Source organism: Vanacampus margaritifer, chromosome 5 (assembly GCF_051991255.1).
Source record: "Vanacampus margaritifer isolate UIUO_Vmar chromosome 5, RoL_Vmar_1.0, whole genome shotgun sequence".
In the NCBI taxonomy this organism is placed as follows: domain Eukaryota; kingdom Metazoa; phylum Chordata; class Actinopteri; order Syngnathiformes; family Syngnathidae; genus Vanacampus; species Vanacampus margaritifer.
The window spans coordinates 20,160,837-20,184,096 of NC_135436.1; the positions used below are offsets into that span (position 1 = coordinate 20,160,837).

At 40.2% G+C, this 23,260-nt stretch overlaps 2 protein-coding genes and 8 non-coding genes across 15 annotated transcripts in view; all 10 read right to left on the reverse strand.

Annotated features, from left to right (window-relative positions):
• Positions 1-7,263, reverse strand: part of actn4 (actinin, alpha 4) — a 42,078-nt gene extending 34,815 nt beyond the window's left edge. For 2 of the 6 annotated variants that reach the window (XM_077565308.1, XM_077565309.1), the window contains exon 1: positions 6,896-7,263. In XM_077565308.1, coding sequence (XP_077421434.1) covers positions 6,896-7,021 — 126 coding nt within the window. In that variant the 5' untranslated portion in view covers positions 7,022-7,263. The remainder of the gene's footprint in view (positions 1-6,895) is intronic. The other 4 variants (XM_077565305.1, XM_077565304.1, XM_077565307.1 and 1 more) reach the window with 2 other exon arrangements.
• A 2,807-nt stretch (positions 7,264-10,070) lies between these two features.
• Positions 10,071-22,731, reverse strand: LOC144052211 (calpain-9). The gene is made up of 20 exons (XM_077566097.1): positions 22,340-22,731; positions 21,415-21,484; positions 20,872-20,990; positions 19,346-19,479; positions 18,944-19,115; positions 18,739-18,810; positions 17,946-18,037; positions 17,600-17,674; positions 16,961-17,115; positions 16,531-16,688; positions 12,611-12,819; positions 12,339-12,384; positions 12,154-12,228; positions 12,014-12,074; positions 11,697-11,761; positions 11,405-11,473; positions 11,257-11,335; positions 10,730-10,846; positions 10,376-10,434; positions 10,071-10,296 (listed from the first exon to the last, which is right to left on the reverse strand). Exons 1-20 carry the CDS (start codon positions 22,610-22,612, stop codon positions 10,270-10,272), a joined length of 2,127 nt encoding a protein of 708 aa, XP_077422223.1. The 5' UTR covers positions 22,613-22,731; the 3' UTR covers positions 10,071-10,269.
• trnak-uuu (transfer RNA lysine (anticodon UUU)) lies at positions 13,096-13,168 on the reverse strand. The gene has a single exon. It is a non-coding gene; the product is annotated as a tRNA-Lys (tRNA).
• trnak-uuu (transfer RNA lysine (anticodon UUU)) lies at positions 13,348-13,420 on the reverse strand. The gene has a single exon. It is a non-coding gene; the product is annotated as a tRNA-Lys (tRNA).
• trnak-uuu (transfer RNA lysine (anticodon UUU)) lies at positions 13,597-13,669 on the reverse strand. The gene has a single exon. It is a non-coding gene; the product is annotated as a tRNA-Lys (tRNA).
• Positions 13,835-13,907, reverse strand: trnak-uuu (transfer RNA lysine (anticodon UUU)). Its single transcript has one exon. It is a non-coding gene; the product is annotated as a tRNA-Lys (tRNA).
• Positions 14,084-14,156, reverse strand: trnak-uuu (transfer RNA lysine (anticodon UUU)). The gene has a single exon. It is a non-coding gene; the product is annotated as a tRNA-Lys (tRNA).
• trnak-uuu (transfer RNA lysine (anticodon UUU)) lies at positions 14,322-14,394 on the reverse strand. Its single transcript has one exon. It is a non-coding gene; the product is annotated as a tRNA-Lys (tRNA).
• trnak-uuu (transfer RNA lysine (anticodon UUU)) lies at positions 14,771-14,843 on the reverse strand. Its single transcript has one exon. It is a non-coding gene; the product is annotated as a tRNA-Lys (tRNA).
• Positions 15,007-15,079, reverse strand: trnak-uuu (transfer RNA lysine (anticodon UUU)). The gene has a single exon. It is a non-coding gene; the product is annotated as a tRNA-Lys (tRNA).
• Positions 22,732-23,260: the final 529 nt, after the last annotated feature.

The following is a 23,260-nucleotide window of genomic DNA, read 5'->3' on the forward strand; positions in this document are numbered from 1 at the left end:
TATATTCAGTACTTCCATAATGTACGATAGCATGTTTCAGCAGTGATTCCACATACAGAGAGATTCATTTATATTTCTCATACGTATCCAGTTGAAGCTCGTTGCTAGCTAACTGGTTTGGCGCAAGTAGCAACGAGCTTACCCTAATAGTATGCAAACATCTGAAAGGAACCAGAATGGGTGACAGTTAAACGTGGATGCAGTAAGTATATGCTTTTCCACAATTACATGAATTTGTATCATAAAAAAAAAGATTAAAAAAACAGCACAGGAATCTGGAGGCCGGCAACAATCAGGCCTAAACATTTTGTGCTGCGTTCAAATCATGCCCCAGTTGGTAGCACGTTTTTCCCAAAACCCTGATTAACTGTAGCGGAAATTGGGATGAGTGAACGCAGTGTGATGAACACACGTTAAACACAAACACACGAGTCAATCCTCAGTCACATCAGGATATAATCCGACCATCTGATCTGGGATATAATCTCTGTGAGGAAGGTGGGGGTTTGCGGAGTGGACAGATGCCACATGGAACACGTGGAGAGCACCAGTGTGGAACTCTGAAGTGGCATTTCCAAAAATACAACGCAAAAGGAAAGGCATCCACACCAACTCGGAGGCCATGGAGACAAGATAATGCTGAGAGAGAGAAGAATGGAAGAACAAGCTTTTGTACAAAATCACCCAAAATATATTCAAAAATATTTTATGGTTTATGCCGACCACATCTGCAAAGCTACAGACACTAAATGTCTGTCTGTCTGTCTGTCTGTCTAATGGCGCGGAGTAGGACACCCAACCCCTTCCTAGCAAATACCCCCCACCCTCATGCACTGGCCTAGCAGGCTACAATGAGCCACCAAAGGAATGTTGCAGCCCCCCCCCCAAAAAAAATCCCTCGGCCCGCCTGAGCTTCATCACGCCGTCCAATGGCTGCATGGAGTTGAAAAGACTGAGAGGGGTGGGAGTACCGCGGGCGGGTGGGGGGCTACATTCCTCACTGCTCTGTCCTCTGGCTGGCCGTCTGCTGGATGGGGATTGTGGATGGCGGTCAGCTGAAGGGGGTGGTGGGGGTGCTATGAAGGGTTTACCCACAGCTGACCTGAAATCAGCTGGCTGGGTAGGAAGGGGGGTAGACTATGCGGATCAGGGATGTTCACACTAACTGAAAAAGGAGGACAAAATCAGTCGGGAATGGCCAGTTAGGATTGCAGATAGAATCAACGGTAGCCCCCTACGCACTCATGAAGGACTAGAAAAAGGGCAGGCAAAAGCAAAATTCTCTTGTATCACCCCAGCCCAAACACCACCTTTTCCAGCTCTTTTCCACAAACGCACAGAGGAGGGATACTTCTGGATCTGCATTTTCAGCTTCCCACAATCAAATCTATTGCATAGACATATAAATAGTGGGTGGGATAAAGAGAGGGCTTCCCGCTATCCCTTTACACCCAGCAACAATCAGGATTGTTTTGCCTTGGCTGAGGTACGCATCATTTTATTTTGACTGTCAAAAGTTATGTCTCTGTGATGTGCTGCAAAATAATTGATTTGTACCAGTGGCATGCTAGAGTTTAACAGTGGTGGGGGTTGCGTTTGGTTTGAGTGGCATCACTTTTAGGCAGCAATTTTTAAGTATAAACACCAAAAATACAATAAACACACACACATACAAAAAAAATTCACGGAAGGCGGGTCTGTTGGGGGCTGACAGAATAGTTTTTTAAAATTGTATGACATTAATGGCAATTTTTTTGTCTTCTAATTTCTAGTTCCTGATCGTAAAACGGCCACAAATGGGTGGTCGATACCAGACTCGTGAGTGCTGATACCATGAAATAAGTCCTAGTATCAGCCCAATACAGATACCTGGTATCTGTACTCTCCCATCCCTAAAACATATCCAGCAATCTTTTTTTTTTATTTAAATGCTCCTATTTCAATCACTTTAGGCAGCAAACTACTAGGGTTAAAGCAATTTTTTGGGATAATAGAATCATAATAAATTTGCTTTTTCAAATGTACAGGACCGTTTTTTTTAAATATATTGTGTTTAAAGGCAACCCATTTAAGCAGCAAGAAAATCCAAATAAAGTATAGAAGTAAAAAAATGTTTTTTAAAGTATACAGTACAGTTGAATGGCATTAGAGCAAGATGTCACAAAAATATCTTCCCTGCAGGCAATTTGCGAGATGTCGTCATTGTTTTTACCTTGTGCCGTCTGTCGACAAGAGTGAAAAGAAGCCAAGAGATAAGAGTCAGGCCAGCTTCGAAAGCGGAACAATTGCATTAAACCCACCTTTTGTTTCACGCCTGTCACCTGACGCAGAGTAAACACACCTAACAAGATTACATGGCACTAATAACAGCTCAATGAGCACAAATGACATCTAAGGTCCTGTCGGGTCATAATCACCTGACATCCCGTTTACACTACGTCTGAGATATTTGCCAAGACGGTTAGAACTGCGACCAATTCTTATGCTAATTGGTTGTCATATGAAGGTTGGAGAGCACTGGAATGGAATCCATAAATCAACTTGAGCTGTTAATAACAAATCTTTTTAGAATTGATTAGTCTATTAATTATTGTATCCGGGGTTTTTCCTGGCTCAAAATGAGGCAGAGGTGATATCATCCTGAATATGATGGGTGACTACCGATACCAGGTATCTGTAACGGTGCCATTTCCACTCTTATTTTAAGCAATCGTTACCCGCGGCGGTGACCTATACCATTATCGACCGCCCTCTAGCAGCCATTTTACGATCAGGGACTAGAAATTAGAAATTATATGAATACAAAGTTGCCATTAATTTTTGTCATTTTTTAAAATACAATCAAAGTCCACTACTACATATTAAATTGTAAAAATAGTTCAGCATTGTTGTAAAACAGTATTATGTTTATTGTATATACTGTGTTTTTGTGACTTGACAATGGCTGGAGCGCCCCACCTCTGCCTCACAACCAGGAAATGGGTGTGTGCAATGGTTGCTCCTTGATCTGTTTTTTCTTCGGTACATTCAAGTTTAAAAAGAAAAAGAGAAAAAGAAAGCAGTTTCTTCTTCGGTTGTTGCTTCAGGTCTTTCCGGTGAACTGCTGTTGATATAGCGCCTCCATAATGGCGCAACACTGCAACTGCAGTTAAATTGCGTTGCTGCCAATCTCAATTAACACTGATGGAGCGCTGTGTTGAGCGATATCAGCGGCGCAGGCTAGAGGTGGCAAGAAAATAAGGTGGAGGTGGCCGCCTCTAAATTTTGTGCACAGAAAAAACCCTGTGTATCGATTACTTTAGTAATTTTTTAATATGTCACTGGAACCGTGCGTTCGCAGCAACAAAGCCAGCCCTGCCTGATTTCATGCAAAAGCAACAAAGTCCAGCATATGCCCACCTTGGCAGCGCCACAGGAAAAAGAAGTCTTGGTACCAGCTCGGAAAAACTTGAGAGTAATTCAACATTAAGACTATTAAAAAGACGGTGGGTGCCCCACCCTACGATCCCACCAGACAACCACAGACGGGAGAAACTGTTGTAAAAATTAAAGCACACACACGCAACAGAAGTATGATTATATGGACCTCATGCCATTCCCTTCACGAATACATTCCAATCTTATCCTTCATCTTATCCTTGCAGAAATTTAGACAAATGCCCAGGAGGGAACATCAGCACTAATACTTATGGGTCTGCTTTGATTTTAAAGTCATGCTTTGTGTCTCTTGGGTACAGAAAGGGAGTAAAATGCAAAATCATAAGAATTTTTTAACATTAACACATTCTACAATATTAAAAAAAAAAAAAAAAAAAAAACCTTTACATCCTCAATGACGATTTTTTTTTTACCCGTTCTCCATGTTTGCTCTGCCACACCCGCACCATTTTCACACCCCCTCGACTCATTCTGGAAATATGTGGAGGCTAAGTGTCACCAGCAAGCTCAGCGTGTTGCATACGATGGCATCAAGGGCGCAGCGAGGCGTTTCAACATGCAACGAATAAGATTTCAATGATGCATGTAGCACACAGGTGGAAGGGGGCTGTAAACTTTTGCAGAATGATTTTTTATTCATGGATGGAGTACAAATATGTCTTAAAATATGTGACACCATCTCAACTCAAGGGATTAATTCTGTTGGCTGTCAGACGGACCTTACCGCTGCTGCTTACCCCATTAAGATAATCAGATGTATGGCAACGTCAGAGTCAGAGGCAATTGCTTTCAATGCAAAAGGGGTGTGGCCTTGCAAAACTCTGGCATTAAATGTCACACAGCCTGACTCTGTTGCTACTTACTACCCCAGAAGACGCTAAATTTGCAGGTCCACTTCAATTACAGACCCACGTTGGTCGTAGCCGCACCTTACATTATGATTACATTATAATGCTTCCTGTTTTTATCATCCTGGTTGGCATGAAAAAACAACATTTTGTGAACAAAGGACTTTGATTTTGGATCTTCTGGACTTGCTTTCACATTGCATTCCCCTAAATTTGCAATTTTGAGGTGTAATGGTAGAGCTAGGCATGGGCTGATTACTGGTTTGATTTATGTGATAGTTTATATTGAAAATGTTTTAATTACCTGAACAGTAAATAATGATTGTAGGAGTGACTGAATAGGTTAGTGCAGACATAATTGATCCCAATAGCAACTTTGAGGGGCAATCCAGTGTACTAGCATACATTGTCGTCATTGAAGACTAAATGGTGTGTGTAGTAGTGTACCGCGCCTCCCGCCCAATCTCAGCTGGAATAGGCTCCATCTCACCAGCAACAGAAGAGTTTGTGGTAATGTTTCACATTTCATTCCAGGATTTGACAAGAGATTTATAAAAAAAAAAAACGAGCAAGACAACTCAATTCTATCGCATCTTTGTTGAGAAAATACAGCCGCTGCCACACCCTCGTCTAGCTTCCTGAAGTTCCTGGTGCCCTTTCTTAGCTTTTGACCAGCTGTGCAGTTTACAACCCACTATATAGCAGCTAGTTAGCGATTACGAACACAGCCATTAACTCATCTCCTATTCTTTGCGGATTACTTCTTCAAAATAAGGTGTGAGCTGAGCACCCTCTTTTACCGCTCCCTTGCACAACGACTGGCACGGCGAGCAAGGCCACGCCACAGGAATGTACCCTTGCTTGTCGCACACTGCCACGGCTGCTGTCGGGCCAGGGGAAATCGGTCAGACGTCCCCTTTGCTGCCAGTTCTCGTCCCACTTGTCAATCAATCACCTAACCCAGCGCTCGTGTTTGCGCAGGGAGTCAATGATTGGCCAGGACGGCTCAGGACAAACTTTGGCTTCAGGAAAATGTCGAGAATGTGTGCATTTTATGGCTATAAGAGACGCACAGTGACCTAATAAAAACACACTGTGAATGTTGGGCATTTGGGCATGCTGCTCGCTAGTTTGTCAGTCATCTGACCAGTGAATAACACACAGACAAAAACACACACACAACCATTCCACGCCGTTAAGCAATAGTTTCTCATTATTCCTTCAACACACTCCCCGCTGAGGGCTGGAAACTGTCACAATCCCTCTTTTCCATTCATTACATGCACTGCCAAGACAACTTGCAATTGTGCTACTTTTATTGATATTTTGTAACTTTTGAGTGCTTCCTGTGAAGTTTCCCCGCTGTGCTATTATCTAATGAAACAACAACGAAAAGACAAGCCAGAAAACCAAAACTGGGAATTAAAAGATACCCTGGGCCTGCTCTGCACAACTAAACTTTAAAAACGAGTTGTTGTTTTTGCAATAAAACCAAACTTAACAGCTCAAATACAGTACCACGGTCTAATTTGTGTATTTACATAGTATAATATGGATTACGTAGTGTATACTAGTATGACGTCACGCTCACTAATGCGAGTACAGAAGTGCAACTCAGAACTCCCGCAGACTTTGAACTTCACACTCCACGCAGTTGCAAAAATCATGATTACTTTGGATGAAAAAGTTTTTAAACTACTGCATTAAAGGGGGGGGGGTCCTTGTCTACGGTTACAGTATGTTACAGTTTAAAAGGCATTATTTCATTCTATTTTAGTTAATACAGCAATTTTCCACAAGAGCGCTATTGTCACTTCTGCCAGTCGTTGTTGCGTTCAGTGAAATCCATAACGTGGAAAAGGCCTAACATAAGTGATGCAATAGTTAGAAGTATCTGAACCACTGCGAAACAATGACACGGTGGTCCAAATCGCCTATGTGCGCAACAAAAATCGCATTACGTAGGATATACTACTAGTATGACGTTTCACTAGTGTGAGTGCAGAACCTCAAAACTCCCACACACACTCGAAGGCGCTGAACTGTACACTCGGCGCAGTTGTCAGATAAACTCAGGTAATGGCTGACTTATTGACTACAAAAAGTTGTTCAAACCATTTGACAAAATTCTCCGCCGGCTTGTCGGCGGATTTGCCAACCGAACCGAGCGAGGCGAAGCGGGCCAGAAGCGCCGAGAAAGCGGGGGCAGGAAAACCCGAACGGGTTGAGCGTTCGAAGCGTTTGACTAAAAGCACATACGAATCAAGTTGGACTTTTTCCGGACAATGTGGCGCCTTGTTTCCGTTCGGGTGGGCGGCTTCGGGGGGTGTAAAATGCCTTTAATAAAGTCGAGGCAACGTAACAAGAAACAAGAGGAAATCACATTTTAATCAAATGGGCCGGGAGGGAGTTAGTTGAGGTGGGGGAAACTGACCGAGCCTCAGGGGCGACAATGGAGAAAGTGAGCCAACCGAGGCCCGCATTCGCTCCATGACCTCCCGTCCCTCCCCTGCCATTTTCTTCCTCGTTCCCAGCCTCCAGCTTCCAGCCTCCCTCCCGACCCGCCTGCCCGCCACAACCCCACCACGGGCTCGGCTGCTTCTCCTTACCTTCCTCTGCTGTTTCTCCCATGCCGGGTCCAGCAGCAAGTCCCGGTCCCAATCGTTCTCCTGCTCCATGTAGGTCTGCGGCCCGCCCGATGAGTATTGGTTGTTGGCGGCGTGATAATCGACCATGTCGGTGACAAAAAAACTGTCAAGCAACCAGGAGGAACAAAATGTCCAAACGAACCAAAAGCGAACCAGAGGCCGATTAGGGACGGAAGCACGACGCAGGAAGGAGTCCTTCTCTCGCCGCTCTCGGCCGTCACTGTGCAAGGGTCTCTTTCTTTTTTTTCTTTTTTTTTTTTTTTTAATGCTGGAGTATCCGGTGTTCGCGGGCGGGCGGGGAGGCTGCTCGCTGGGAGAAGAAAAGCTTTCCCTGAGCGTGATGCGAGGCTGATGGGCGGAACCCGGCCGCTCCTACCAGCGAGAGGGGGACGACACTTCCGGCGGCCATCTTCACAATAAAGCCAAAGGGCTCCCTCTTTTAACAACGATACATGCTCACAAAATCGTTTACATTGATACAGAATATTTTATAATAGCATTATTTAAATTAGTATTTGTTTTATTTAAATGTATATGTGTGTGTCTAATGAGAAAAAATGTTGCACCTAAAATAGCATTAGCCTATATTAGCAAAATTGTCAAATTCTTTAGCAATTATGAATGTTTGTAATTTTATTTAGGGTTTATAATTATTTTCTTTCATTCTCTATTATGTATTATTTTTTATTTGATAAATAGAATAATATTTATTTAGATGAGAAAATCAATTTTTTTTGCAGTTCACACTAAGAAAAACGAGTAACCTTTTGTACAGGAATGGGAAAAATAAAAATACAGTAATTAGATTTTCCTTGTTTTACAGTTTTATGTTCATATTTTGCCATTATGTATATCATTATGTGTTTTAGTATTCTAAAAAGTTATTAGAATAAAAAAATAATAAAACAACAATCCAGAGTGATTGATCCTGCGCTGCATTTTGCATTTCATCCTACTTTATTTGCATTCCCTTCATATCATCGTTTTAATCTTTGAAAATTAAACAATTTGATGAAATTTGATGTTATTTACATGCCACTGTTTAGTAGACTGTACACAAATTATGTATGTTATCAGTTGAAAGACAGTACGGCTATCCCTCTTTATCTATGCAAATCAAATAATGGTCACAAATAACATGACTGGAGATTATAGCCCTAAAGTATATAGGTTTTCTATTTAATAGCTTTTATTTTGAAGGCGAGCTCTCAAGTTTGCAGTTTGTGCGTGTATAGGTTTGTCAGTTACACTACCCGCTGTCTTTTCCACCGCGCGTGCATTTTCTTGTAACCTTTTAACCGCAGTGTCTGAAACAATGAAACGTTGATGGAAATCTTTTTGTAAGTCTGACAAGTCTTCTTCAGCAAAAAAAAAAATAAGTTTGACGACATCCGTCGCCCCCTGGTGGAGTTCTGTTTGCTTTTTACTATATGCTGTGCAGCCGCATTGCAGCCACTGCCCACCACCCGTGAAAAAGTACACTAGTAATACTATTATTGGCTGTCATTTGAATTCATTATGCTACATATCTGTAGGCACACTGAATAGAATAGTATTGAAGAAGTCCTGCACTTCCCAGCATGCTTATAAATAGCTGTATTGATTTAAAAGTTGCTCTTCAGTTGTTTGATCATAAGCGTGTCTGTTGTGATGCTTTTGGAGATGGAAGAGCAAAAGAACAGAGGATCAAAGGAATATTTCAGATGAAAGGATCGTAGCACTACAGCTTGAAGGTTGGCATGAGTGAGGAAGTCAGAGTGTGGAGTGATTGGCGTGAGCTGTGGCCAATAGCAGCTCCTGAATGAAAGTTTGTTCTGTTACAGCTTGTGGGAATAATGTGAATGAAGAGTATCAGCAACTGTGTCGTCCTTTTTTCTTTTTTTTTACTACATGGAATACTGCTGACAATTCACATCTGTTGTGTATACTGTATCTGATTATTTTTTAATGTATAGTAATAACTCCACAGCCGAAAATTTAATACTGCTGGTGTTTATTTTTTGTTTTAAAGTACTTATTGATACATGTATAGATGTTTTTTTGTGACGTACAATGCTGCTGACTAGTCTTGCTTCTGTATGTACTGTATGGTATGCGTAATCATATTTGCCAATCACATCTGCATAAACAGTGTTCTTTGAAGAAAACACAAGGTCATGGTATGGTGCTCAAACCTTTTGCTGAGAAGATGATGATGGAGAGTGGGTGGGTGTGACCTCAACAAGCAGGTCACGTTCCAACTGTCTCAGACCATTAGCATCACTGCTATGTGCTTGTTAGCATGTAGGGTATGGTTGGAGCTTAAGCTGTGATCAGGTATTAATAACAATGCCAGACTTACTGGACATTTCATTAGCAACACAATCTAAGGAAATCCATATATATAAGATATATAAGTATAATATTTGTATTCTTATGTCGCTAAATACTAAGGCATTCAGAGTATTAAGGACATGCCTGAAAAATACTTTTTTGGGCGGATGGCAGCTTTTGTTGCTCCAATATCTTCGGCATTAATGGTGCCTTCACAGATGTACTATTTGTCCAGAGAATACAACATCCATGAGTCAAAAAATATATATATATATATTTGAAATTTAGACTCGTCAGACCACATTACATCTCAGATGACCTTGGGCCGAGATAAGCCGGGAGCATTTCTGGGTGTTGCTGATGTATGGATTTTGTTTTTAAATTGCATTTGTAGATGTAGCGACAAACTTTGTTAACTGACAATTGTTTTCTCAAGTACTCCTGATCCAATGTGGCAATATCCTTTACGGAATGACGTCGGGTTTTACTGCAGTGTTTGAATGCCTGAAGGATCGAAGCATTCAATGTTGGTTTTCGGCCTTGCTTCTTATATGCATTTAATATGCATATTGATTTCTCCAGATTGTTTGAATCTTTAAATGATATTATGAAATGATGAAAATTATGAAAAAAGGCCTTTCTTATTTTCCTTTTATGGGAGTCCTTAGAGAGTTTGTAAATTGCAAACTGTATGTAATGTTCTTCCATGTGACAAACCTCACAAAAAAGGTGAGGTGACACTCCTCTGTTCTCTCTCTCTCTCTCTCTCGCTCACAACTATATATAGGCCTACATATACTGTAAATATGCACACACATACAAGTCACAATAAAACAAAGGCTCATTTATCAAAAATAATCATGAGATTTCTAAGCAGGCATGTAGAACAATAAGCAGTCATGTTTCAATCATGGCCTGAACAATAAAACTGTGTTTCATGCATCTTTCTGTCAGCATGGCTACAACGTATATTTATACACATGCGGAACAAATACTGGACGATATCCTGCGACTCTTCTGCCTCAGTTGTAAATGGTCATGTGGAGCCACTGAAACACAAAACAATTACTACTAGTTTTAAAAGCTTTAAATGTCAAACGTTAAATAAATCCTGGAGGAGTGACGTACTTGTCTGTAGTTTAACGAAATGCAGCCCATTCCCACCATATCATACGCCTGGAATTTGTCTGTCGGAGGGTGCAAAAAAAAATATGCGTGAGAAGTGCATGACAGTATCCAAACGTTTACTCAGCAGTTCTACCAAAAACAAATGTGCAAGTGAATATACCCTATATGGACAAAAGTATTGGGACACTTAGCGAAAGAAAACTTATTCTTTGAGGCAATCTAAGCATGCAATCGTAAAAAAAAATAAAAATCCTTCATTTAATTCAATTTAATCAAAAATTCATTATTTGATTAAGAGCTGCGTCCCAATACTTGTGTCCGTAGAGTGTCCCTTTCTCGTTCCGGTATACTTACGGATCATGCTCTCCAATTTCATGACAAGGTACAGGAAGCCAGGGTAGCTGATGGTCATGTCCGGCTCCGTGTATCTCAGGCCTACCAGCTGCATCACCAGGTCATCCACCACGATGCCTACAGTTCACACAACGTATAGAAAAGGCAGATTTGAGGGTCATTTGTCGCCAAAAATTTGATATTACACAAGTTTCTGGACTAGTATCTCTTCATCACGCACTTGACGTTCAACTAAGGTCTGATTTTGCGAAGGTGACATATTCGCCATCCGTATAGTTTACTTGATTCAAATTGGTTAGTAATCCTTTGCATGAAGCCTGTCAATATGTGGCCCAAATCAGCATAAAATGGCCAATTTCAAACCAAAATGGCAGAAATCTCATTTACTTATCACATGATATGTATACCAATTTCATTTTGGTTAGTCAAACTGGGTTTCGGGTCTGAATTGTTTAATTTGTCGCCCTCTGCAGTTTAAATGAGAAACTGCAAACTCAGTAAAGTCTTCCATTGGCTTTCAGTGGTACCTGCAGCCTTCAGAGCCGGGGCTACTTCTTTGTACTCCAGACGTTGTGTCTTGTTCTTGTCGTACACCAGAAAGATGTCCTAACAGGAGGTCGAACATTGTGTTAAAACAAAAATCCTGTACAGTCTTTAAATCCAACTTTAACTTACCGTCCACATCCGGATCTTGTCCCAGAGTGCTTGGAACTCCAACCATGTTAACTGAGCGATCCCTTGACTCTGAAGGGAGCACTGATGTCAAGGAAGTTCGCAGATTAAACGACATATGGTATGGAAGCTAACCAAAAGCCTGATTTTTAAAATAGTCTGGAGTTGGAGTTGAGGTGGGGGTTCAGGGTTCAGGTTAGGGTTTTACTATACACAATGAATAGATAATCCTTGCTTACATAATCAGAGCCCAAATTCTCATCTCATGTGTGTTTGCGAGTGTCTTTAAGGATACATCCATGAGGACCACTAAGCTCTTGCAGTGTTCCAGGGCCAAGTTCTTCTCACTGCCTGCCAATACTGAACACAACACAACAATTACACATTATCTTAGTCTAAGGGAGAAGACTTCCGCAAAATTGTGGCGACGGTGTGCTATCAACATCGCCAACAGAAGATGCTGTTTCTCTTTACAACTTCCCTTCACATTTCACTTTATATATAAGAATTACCAATTTATTTCTGAAAATCAAACATATTCGAATCATTTGGTAATTGCTTTCAACCTATTGCGGCACTAATTTACATACAAAGTTCGATCATGGCACTGACCTCCTCCCTGGATGGCCTCAGTCAGCAAGCTGTGAAGGTGATGTGGTTTGCAGAATCCTCTCTGGTAACATAAAATGCACAAAATATTGACGAAATATGAAACAATTTAGAAACTTCTCAGTGACGACTGCTTTCCGAACCTTGTTGCAGTGCTTCTTGAAGAGCTGCATCGTGGCTTTAAGTGAGGGGAGAGCTGTCTGATGGGGATAATGGGGCTGTTGGGAGAATGTAATCAAGCCAGGAAGAATTTTCATAGTTATATCGGGATTTGATTGTGAATGCTAACGTGGCTAAAGCCTTTCACTGTAAAAAGTGCATGAATTACCGCTGTTATTGGAGTGAGGTCACGTTCTGCCGGGCGTTGAGCTGGACTGGAAACACACAAGAGACTTTTGAAATTTGTATAGTACATGTATGGTTATGAAATTCTTTGCATGAGCTGATCAACATGATAAACAATAATAAACACGTGAAATGAAACTCTCCCTGACCGTGACCATTTTTAAAGGCAGACCATTACTTGCAGATTTTAGCAATATATGGCAGGGCTTGGGCCCTATCCACCACATGAAAAGAAAAAGATGTCAGAGGACTCACGTGGCGGCGTGGCCTTGCTCTGTCAGGACGCGCAGCAGGAAGGCTCCCTGCTGATTGGGTTCAGCGGTGGACGGGATGATGACATAGCGCCCGGGTGGGAGGTGGCCACGGAGAACCACCTCTCGCCGCGATGAGTAGTAGCTGCTGCTCATCACCGGCCGGAGCTTGCTCAGGTCCTCGGGCGACAGGTAAGTGGCCTCGTGAGATACCTGGAAGGACCAAAATATTGTCAGACATCATCATGGTTTTAGTGAAATCCTTGAACAGGAACCCTGGACCCTCAGATTAAAAGTCTGATGCTCTACCAACTCTGAATTGACTATGCTGTGTGTCCTACTACAAACTAAGAGCACAACACCAAGTGGCAGTGGGAGACTAAGAACAGCCGAAGTAGCTTAATCAATGGATTTAAGTGACTGTTATTTGACTTTTGTATTTTCCATAAAAACATATTGTTTTTGGGGGGTATTTTGTCGGAATATAAACACCTGAACAGGGACTTGAACCCTGGACCCTCAGATTAAAAGTCTGATGCTCTACCGATTGAGCTATCCAGGATCTGAAATGACTCTTCTGTGTGTCCTACTACAAAATAAAAGCACAACACCGAGCAATGAGATGTGATGATCCTGCGAGACTTTAAGAAAGGCCTAAGTAGCTTTATCAATGGTCTTTAGTGACTGTTATTTGACTTTTGCATTTTCCATAAAACCTCAGTGTTTTTGGCTCCATATGAGCGCCTGAACAGGGACTTGAACCCTGGACCCTCAGATTAAAAGTCTGATGCTCTACCGACTGAGCTATCCAGGCTCTGAATGAATGTTTCTGTGTGTCCTACTACAAACTAAGAGCACAACACCAAGTGGCAGTGGGAGACTAAGAACAGCCGAAGTAGCTTAATCAATGGATTTAAGTGACTGTTATTTGACTTTTGTATTTTCCATAAAAACATATTGTTTTTGGGGGGTATTTTGTCGGAATATCAACGCCTGAACAGGGACTTGAACCCTGGACCCTCAGATTAAAAGTCTGATGCTCTACCGATTGAGCTATGCAGGCTCTGAAATGACTCTTCTGTGTGCCCTACTACAAAATAAAAGCACAACACCGAGTGGCAGAAGGAGACGAAGAACAGCCGAAGTAGCTTAATCAATGGACTTAAGTGACTGTTATATGACTTTTGTACTTTCCATAAAAATGTATTGTTTTTTGGCTGCATATGAACGCCTGAACAGGGACTTGAACCCTGGACCCTCAGATTAAAAGTCTGATGCTCTACCGACTGAGCTATCCAGGCTCTGAATGAATGTTTCTGTGTGTCCTACTACAAACTAAGAGCACAACACCAAGTGGCAGTGGGAGACTAAGAACAGCCGAAGTAGCTTAATCAATGGATTTAAGTGACTGTTATTTGACTTTTGTATTTTCCATAAAAACATATTGTTTTTGGGGGGTATTTTGTCGGAATATCAACGCCTGAACAGGGACTTGAACCCTGGACCCTCAGATTAAAAGTCTGATGCTCTACCGATTGAGCTATCCAGGCTCTGAAATGACTCTTCTGTGTGCCCTACTACAAAATAAAAGCACAACACCGAGTGGCAGAAGGAGACGAAGAACAGCCGAAGTAGCTTAATCAATGGACTTAAGTGACTGTTATATGACTTTTGTACTTTCCATAAAAATGTATTGTTTTTTGGCTGCATATGAACGCCTGAACAGGGACTTGAACCCTGGATCCTCAGATTAAAAGTCTGATGCTCTACCGACTGTGCTATCCAGGCTCTGAGATAAGCTTTCTGTGTCCTACTACAAACTAAGAGCACAACACCAAGTGGCAGTGGGAGACTAAGAACAGCCGAAGTAGCTTCATCAATGGACTTAAGTGACTATTATATGACTTTTGTATTTTCCAGATTTACCCTCAGATTAAAAGCCTGATGCTTTACCAATTGAGCTATCCAGGATGCGTTTTGACTCTTCTGTGTGTCCTACTACAAAATAAAAGCACAACACCGAGCGATGAGATGTGTTGGTCCTGTGAGACTTTAAGAATGGCCTAAGTAGCTTGATCAATGGATTTAAGTGTCTATTATATGACTTTTGTATTTTCCATAAAAATTTATGTTTTTTTGGGGGGTTATTTAGTCTTAATATCAATGCCTGAACAGGGACTTGAACCCTGGACCCTCAGATTAAAAGTCTGATGCTCTACCGACTGAGCTATCCAGGCTCTGAGATAAGCTTTCTGTGTCCTACTACAAACTAAAAGCACAACACCGAGTGGCAGACAGAGACTAAGAAGAGCCGAAGTAGCTTAATCAATGGACTTAAGTGACTGTTATATGACCTTTGTACTTTCCATAAAAATTTATTGTTTTTTGGCTCCATATAAACGCCTGAACAGGGACTTGAACCCTGGACCCTCAGATTAAAAGTCTGATGCTCTACCGACTGAGCTATCCAGGCTCTGAATTGATGCTTCTGTGTGTCAGTGTCTTTATCAGTGTCAGTGAAGGTGCGCCTAATTTCGCAAGGCTATTTAGTGGTCACCTTTATTACCAGCAATTTAAAATACATAATGGCCGAACAGGGACTCAAACCCTGGACCCTCAGATTAAAAATCTGATACTCTACAGGGTGTAAATCAATGTTTTACTAGTGATACAGTGTGTGTGCGCGCATCGGATACATAAAGCCTGAACAGGGATTAAATATCTGATGAGCTGTTCAGGTCCTATGTTGACTATTTGAGTCAGTGTCTTTATCAGTGAGTGAATGAAAGTCAGACGCTCTACCGACTGAGCTAAAAATGGGAAACAATAGTCTTTGTGAATGGGGAAAATGGAAAGATGGGGGGAAAGATAGGAAGGAGAAGAGAGAGAAAAAGGTGATTTTTGTTTAGATTTTTTTAACTCACCAATGTCAGTTGAGGGCTGAGAGATTCAATTATAATAAACTATATTGTATTTAATATGTAACTTTTAAAATTGTCTGCTAATGATGCATACCTTTCAAAACGTGTGGACAACGCCACCATGTGGTGTAACACGTTTGTATTCCCTTATTCTCAGATGTATTAGATATGCACAATAACAATTGCATTTGTGAACATCTTTTACAGATGCAGATACAAAGATAATCCAGATTTTAAGGAAAATTTTCTGTAAGAAGCCAAACAATAACAAAAACATACTGTAATTAAGTATGGTACCGTCGATCCTCTATTAACACAGTATCAAACCACAACTTGTACTTTCAACTCTTTAATGGAAATGTAATTTAAAAAAATATGTGCAATGCAATGCAATGTATATTTGGTCATGCAAAACTTACTAAAAAAATAGAACATTTGAAATAAACTGTATTTAATTTAGTTTTACCTTTACGTTTGCACAGGGAGTCGCTTCGCTTTGATGCCACGAGACATATTTACCACTCCCAAGAAACATTTCTCGGCTAACGATCCTATACATTTACAGTATCCAAATTGGAGAACATTCGAGACGGTACTTAGTAGAAACAGCATGATTTATATACTAAGAGCCTACGAGCTGTATATGTCTAATCTGTACGTATACGTATAGATTATACAGTAGTCTGCTCGCGAGATGGGAGAGGTAAGATGGCCGCCCTGTGGCTAACGCCTTTGATTGGCGAACGACAGTGGAGCACAATAGAAAGAAAGCATTTTGGTTGGCTAATGACAATGGACGAGGAGGCAGTTTGATTGGCTAATGTCAGGCTCTACATATCTAGCTATATTATCAATTTTCATCCGATTGAGTCTAATCGGTTCAGAATATTCTGAACGGCGCGTTTACATGAATAAGTTTTAATCAGATCAAACTTTTATTCCAATTAAATGTGTGCATGTAAACATGGCTAGTGTGTGCGTGTGCGAGTTTGTGAGTGTATACCGGGTATATGTGTAGAGCAATGGACAGGTCGATGCCTCTTCGTCGTTGGTGTTTCTGCATGAGAGCCAAAATAACGGCGCAGCGTGTGGCTGCTTCAGATGATCCATGTTCTCCTTGGGAGAGGACCAAGCTAAACTGTGGATTTCGCCAGAACCAACCTGAAACACAAGAGGAAGTATTTAGGGTTGAAAAAGTAAAAACTACGTGAAAGTCCCTTGACTCTACATTAGGGGTAATAACCCACCAGGTGGCACTGTTGGATCGGTATTCTGCCTAATATGAAAAGTAGAACCAACCCCCCAACTTTTTTTTTAATTGTGTACCATATATTTTATATTATTAACCTATACTAGCACATTCAATTTGATCAAAAAACTTAAATCAGAAGTTCTCCTTTTTTTCTCAGGTGTGTGTCTCTCAGTGTATTTACCCCCTTTAGGAGAGCCCCCGGCAGAGACCCGTGGCACCCAAGTCCCATGATGCATTGCACACGACCACGGCTGCACGCTGCCATCGTTCTGAAGGTCAGCCAGGTGACACACCTCCATGGTCTCGAAGTTCTGCCGGAAGTCAGACATCGACATCCTGCACGAGAAACCAGACTTTTATTTCTCTTTGTCACTTCTTTCATGTGTCACTTTCCATCACCTTCTCCTTCCTTACACTTTCATCATTTCACACCCCTTTTCATTTTTGTTCACTGACTTTGCAGATTGGTACAATCAGACATATCGTGAAATCTTACAACATGAAATTTTGTTCCGCTTGCCAATGATGATGCTTTGTTTCTTTTTTCTGTAGCTTTGGTCTGTTCTGGATGTTATCTTGATAGCCATCACTAAATTAGCCTCTTAAGTCACTCCTGATTTTATCACTTTATTGTATTTCTTTTCAATGTTCTTTCTCTTCTATCAATCCTTCTTTCCTCTCCTTCATTCATCCCTTTCTGTCATCGCTTCTTCCTTTTTTGCTTTCTCTTTCTTTCATCGTACTTCAGAACTTGATATCATAGCATGACAGTTAAGGACTTATATTACAATAATGACCGTAATAAAAATTTTCAACTCACCAGAACTCCCCGTCCTCTCGCTGGATTCTGTGCAGTCTCTTTTGCTCCTCAGGACTCACAGTGTTCCATTCGGGCCTGCAAAAGCAGTTTATATATATATATATATATATATATATATATATATATATATATATATATATATATATATATATATATATATATATATATATATAGATAGATAGATAGATAGATAGATAGATAATATATATATTAAAAAAAAAGAATTCATCAGCTATAATGGAATAAAGATTGAAATTTGAGATGCATGTTTTTCATTGGTTGTCAGCTTTTTCTAATAAGTAGCACTGTAATTTGACATTAGTTAAGTCAGTGAAATGATGCAAACCCATCACGGTCACTCCATGGGCCCTGCCACTCTGTGTTACCCCATGGGTTGAGGATACGCACCAAGTCCACAGGTCCATATGTGGTCTGCACCTGGGGGTGTAAACATGCGGTAAACAGACCTTTGTTTCAATTTTGAACCTTATTTATTCATATATCACGTTTTAAACAGCAATAGGATATTCAAAAACAAATAAAATGGAAGGCAGAATTTCATTCCAATGTTGAACATTATTTACAAGAGATTATTTAAAAGAGAGAGAGAGCGAGAGAGAGAGAGAGAGAGAGAGAGAGAGAGAGAGAGAGCTGAGTGCATGAATAATTGATCCATTCCATTGTAAAGCGTCTTTGAGTGCCTAGAAAAGTGCTATATTAATCCGATGCATTATTATTATTGTTGTTAAAACACCTACTATTGTTTTAACCAAAGGATCAGTCGGACACATAACTACGAGCTAGATTGGTCAAATGTAACCATTTTTTAGGGTTAATTTGACCAATCTGTTTTTAGGGTGTAACCCATATAAAGCATCTTTGAGCAATTGTAATTGTCATAAAGCCAACTGCTCTGATAAAGTGCTTAATAATGGCACATTATGAACTTAATAAATTACCGTAGTAATATCATCATCATATCAGGCAAGGTGTAAAACTACTTTGTTTACACTCTTGTATTTCTGTTCAAAGTTTATTTTCTCCTGTTTGGAGAAGCTAACGATTATAGATTGTTGAATTTCCCAAACGTTTTGAGATGGTTAATATAAACAGACATGAAGTGACAAGAATCATTTTACCTTCTCCACAGCAGTCAGGGAGTAAGCGTGTCTGAACATGATTCCCAAATCATTCCTGCACTCCAGAGGACCCTGCAGGGGAAGCACATACATTCAAAACATTCATAGGAAGAAAAAAAAGATAAGCGTCTTCGGGTGGAGTTTTGGAGGAAAGGCGGCGGGATTAAAATGAAGACGTGGCTCGACAGGCCTTGGCGTCTCTCACCTGTGTGTTGGCGCAGTTGATGAGCGCGCCCTTAGCTAGCAACTCAGCCAGGAAGGTTGAAAGCTCCCTGGGAAGCACGGCCACACTCAGAACCTCAGCCACGCCACCCGTCATGTCGACCATGGCCTCATGAGGGAAGCCCATGTCCAGGGCGCGGTAGCCTCCTTTCAGTCTGGATCACATGCAGAAGACTAACTGTCAACCAGTATGAGTAGAACCACAATATAGTCTCAAGAAGCCACGCCCGAAAATAATCAGAAGTCTGTGATTTTGGTTTCATGAGGGTATTTTAGGGTCATAATCTAATAATAAGAGAAAGTTTGTCTAATTGTTATGACATTTTAACAAATGGATGATACTAAATTGCAAAACATTTAGAGACAGACAGACAGGGGTCCTCACTTGGCGTAAGCCTTCTCAAGCAGGGAGCTCCAGAACTCTCGTTTTTCCGGCGAGTTGAGGTACATCAGCTCATTGCCGTACGTCGGCAAAAGGTCATCGATGTGGACATCCTCCCACTGACCGTACTGCCAGAACTATGGAGAGCGAGGAGGGACATTATCTCACTGATTTGGTAGAAGATCACTGGATTGCACGTTATCAATGTAACTTAAACATCAGCTCAAGAAGCACGGTTTACACAAAGATGTATTAGGGACACTAAAAAGAAAATGAATGAGGAAAAAGTTATGAAAAAAAAGTTTGATTCTCATTCAAATTTGATGATATTATGATTATTTCGTCCAAGATGTTATAAAATTCAAATATCTTCTCAAAAATTATTATTATTCTTACGCAAATTAAGTTTGATTTTATTTCTAGATTGAGTAAAGTTTTTTTTCATAATAATAGTTACATATTTGCAAGAAAATAAGTTGAACTTATAGGTACAAAGTATTTGGCGGGAATAAAAATGTATGAAAAAAAAGTTTAAATTATAAGAATAGTCCTTTTTTGTAGGAAAAAACTCCAGATGAGGAAGTTGTAAATCTCAGGAAAATAAACTTTTTTTTTTTTTTTAAAAATGTGATAACAATAAAGCTGCATTATTCAATAAAAACTTAGTATTTTTTGCAAAATATAAAAACCTGTCATTTTATAAGATTTACGTCTTTTTTTCCAAGAAAAAAAAGTTGAATTCTGTCAAAAATATAGTTTGTTTTTTTAAAGTAAAAAATCTCCTAGTCATGATTTTATGAGCAGAAATATTTTTCCATAATAAAAATGTATTTTTCTTTTCAATATTTCTTTTTTTTTGCAAAAAGAAGACTTAAATTTACAAGAATAGTCTTTCTTTTTTTTATTCTTTAAAAAAAAACATTTTTTTTTAAGATAAAGAAGTTGTAATCTCACAGACTGAAGTCGTTGTTTTTGAGAATAAAAAGTAAACAAAAACATAAGAAACGTAATCACAATCTTACAAGAATAAAGCGTCTTTTTTTTTAGAACAGTTTTATTTTTAAAGTCATAATCTTATTAATATAAAATAATATTTATCTGAAAAAACATTATTTTTAACGAGAATAAAGTGATGTTTTTAAAAATCTAATTGTACAGAAATAACATAATCATTTGAAGGGGGAAAAAATGACATAATTTAACGAGAATTAAAAGTTTATTGTTTGAGATTAAAAACAAACAAACTGCTCTTTTGATAACTTTCCTTTCTTTTAGAGAAATTCAACTATACCTTCATAAACAATATGGGTCTTTATTACTAAAAAAAAAATACTATTTTATTCTATGTACTATAGTTTTTCTCCTTTAAGATTTCATGCAGTGCATATTGAAACAGGTTGTGCCTGTGGTTAATGCTCCCTCCCCCGGGGAACAGAATGTGTCACAATGAAACCTTATACGGTTCATGCGAAGTTCGGGCAATCAAATTAATCCAACGTGGACACTTATAACAACACGGGCCTGTTTACCCTGAAGACGAAACTGCCATTGTAGCCGTCTTGGAAGGTTTGTCCAGGAGGAACCACCTTGCGGAGCAGTGGTTGGTGCACGGCCAGAGATGCGATGGCGGAAAGCAACCAGCAGTCACCTGAGGAAGCAGGAAGATAAAGACAAATAGCAGGAAGTTTAAACTCTAATACTGAATGTGCAATTTAAATATACTGCAATCTTGACTCACCAGACACTTTTATAATGTTGTGAAAATTCCGCCCCCAAAGCCAATTAAAATGAGCACATTGGCAACATGAACTTCGATATGCATGTCAACAACCACAAAAGAAAGTCTCAAGGTGTCATGCCCAGAAACACAAGTCTGCCATTTTGGTTTGAAAGAGACATTTAGGGTCATTTTGGCGATTTCCAGGGGTCCTCATGAATGTTTGGATAATTCAGAAGAATAGAGTCGGGTAGATTTGTCGGTGGAGACTGGGTTACACGTAGAGTAGAGTAGAGTAGAGTAGAGTAGAGTAGAGTAGAGTAGAAACAAGGCTCAAGTCTGCTTGTCCACTCACTTAGCTTTCCTTGTCGGACATCCAGGCGTGACGCTCCATCAACGGTGAACTGAGGCGACGGGCATAGATCCTAGCAAAATAAAAAAAATAAATAAATAAATGAACGAATGAATAAATGTCTGCTGCTATAAGGCTTACAGCTGGGTCATACCTGTCCCAAATGAGTGTGCTGTGTTCTTGTTATACAAGTCTTTCTGGTAGTATAGGGTAACATAGTAGTTAACTACTTAAGTTATTGTATTTTGAATCACTAATAACTTGACTCTATTATAATTTTAAAAAAATGAAATTATGAATACGATATTGGAAAAAGGACTCGTTTGCATAACGACTAATAACATGACAATTTTATGTTTGTATTTTTAAATTAATAAAAACATGAATATGGATCAGTAATGTCATTAGGCCCATATTTCAGCGACCTTAACTAGCCTTAATATCTCATAAATAATTCGCAGTTTATTTATTTAATTTAAATCCCACACAGGCCAGACAATAGATTCAACCCATGACCAATGTACCCACTAGTTGAAAGCTAAGTTCACGTTGGCAGAGTTGGCCAGTAACAAACAGTGTTTTCAACATCAAATAGCTTTTCGGTTGTGAAGCTCGTGATAACATGCTAGCATCCACTGAAGCTATAGGTCAACGTCCATAATCGGTTCAAAATGTTGAAAAGGTTATTGCTCAAAATGCTGAGTCTTTGTTTTCTGTTTGTGAAATGTTGTGCTATACTAAAATTCGAACCTGCATATATAAAACCCAGTGACGCCCCTTTTATTTACTGATAACTTAAAAATAGCCTATTAAAAGTTTGGTATTTTAAATGAATGCACTTATTAATACAGCCAAAGAAACTTTACACAGACGCCGAGTTAGTTACGCATAATAACGTGGCAGTTCAGTTACAAGTGTTGTGTTTGACCTTGGGCCGCTTCCACTTGACGCCTGCCTTCATTTCGAGCTCTCCGAGGGGGAAATGGTAGTCGACGAAGAGCCCGTCGCGGCCCACCGCAATCCTCTCTCCGTTGCCGCTGGGCTCTCCCGGCTTGTCCGCCGCCATCAGTTCCGCGAACCAACGGCGCGACTGGGAGCCCAGCAACTCGTCGGAGCACGCCGAGCTGGCGTCCTCGTCGTCCGGCGGAGGCATCGACAAGGAACCTTCGGACTCGGAGGACAAAGTTGGTGACTTCTCCATCTCCAGGCCCAGTACAAGGGACGAGAGGTTCCAGTTGCACTTTGGATTTGTTCAGGGTGTCGGTGAAGCAAACACCACGCCCTCAAAGCAGGTACGTCTCACCTGATCGTAGGCGGGTGACGTCACGGACTACGGATGCAGGCACTTTGAAATATGGACTACTGTAGTTAATTGATGCGAAACAAAATGGGAAATGAATATAGAAATATCATGAGTATAACTATGATAGCACGAGATAGTTTTTTTTAACCACAAAAACGTAGAGGGCAAAAATAATTTTAAGACTATACGTGTGCTTGTATTATTTTTGTAAAACTATACCTCTTCTCGTGGCTTTCTTATATTGACTCTTTATATCCCCCATTGACTTTATTCTTGTAAAACTGCCATTCATAAGTTTTGTCTCACAAAAATGATTACTTATTGATCAACTTTCTTGCAAAATGACAACTTTGCTTTTGTACACCAAATGTGCTCAACATAATTTGTTTAGGATTACAACTATATGTGCCACTGCCACACACACGGGGTCCCGTGCATTCTCCTTCACTTTTCTTCTTAGTCATGTTCATGTTGCTCATCAGGGTTAATAATTCACTTTCACATCATGGACGTGGCCTGCACGTGTGATACGATGACATTACATTA

Bases quoted from the DNA above. Each gene is read 5' to 3' on its own strand.
- LOC144052211 (XM_077566097.1), bottom strand. From the start codon at position 22,612: ATGGAGAAGTCACCAACTTTGTCCTCCGAGTCCGAAGGTTCCTTGTCG. The intron at 21,485-22,339 runs GTCAAACACAAC...TTATTTTGCTAG, and splicing joins TCAAGTGGAAGCGGCCCAAG to GATCTATGCCCGTCGCCTCA. The intron at 19,480-20,871 runs GTAAACAGGCCC...CGCTCTCCATAG, and splicing joins ATGGCAGTTTCGTCTTCAGG to TTCTGGCAGTACGGTCAGTG.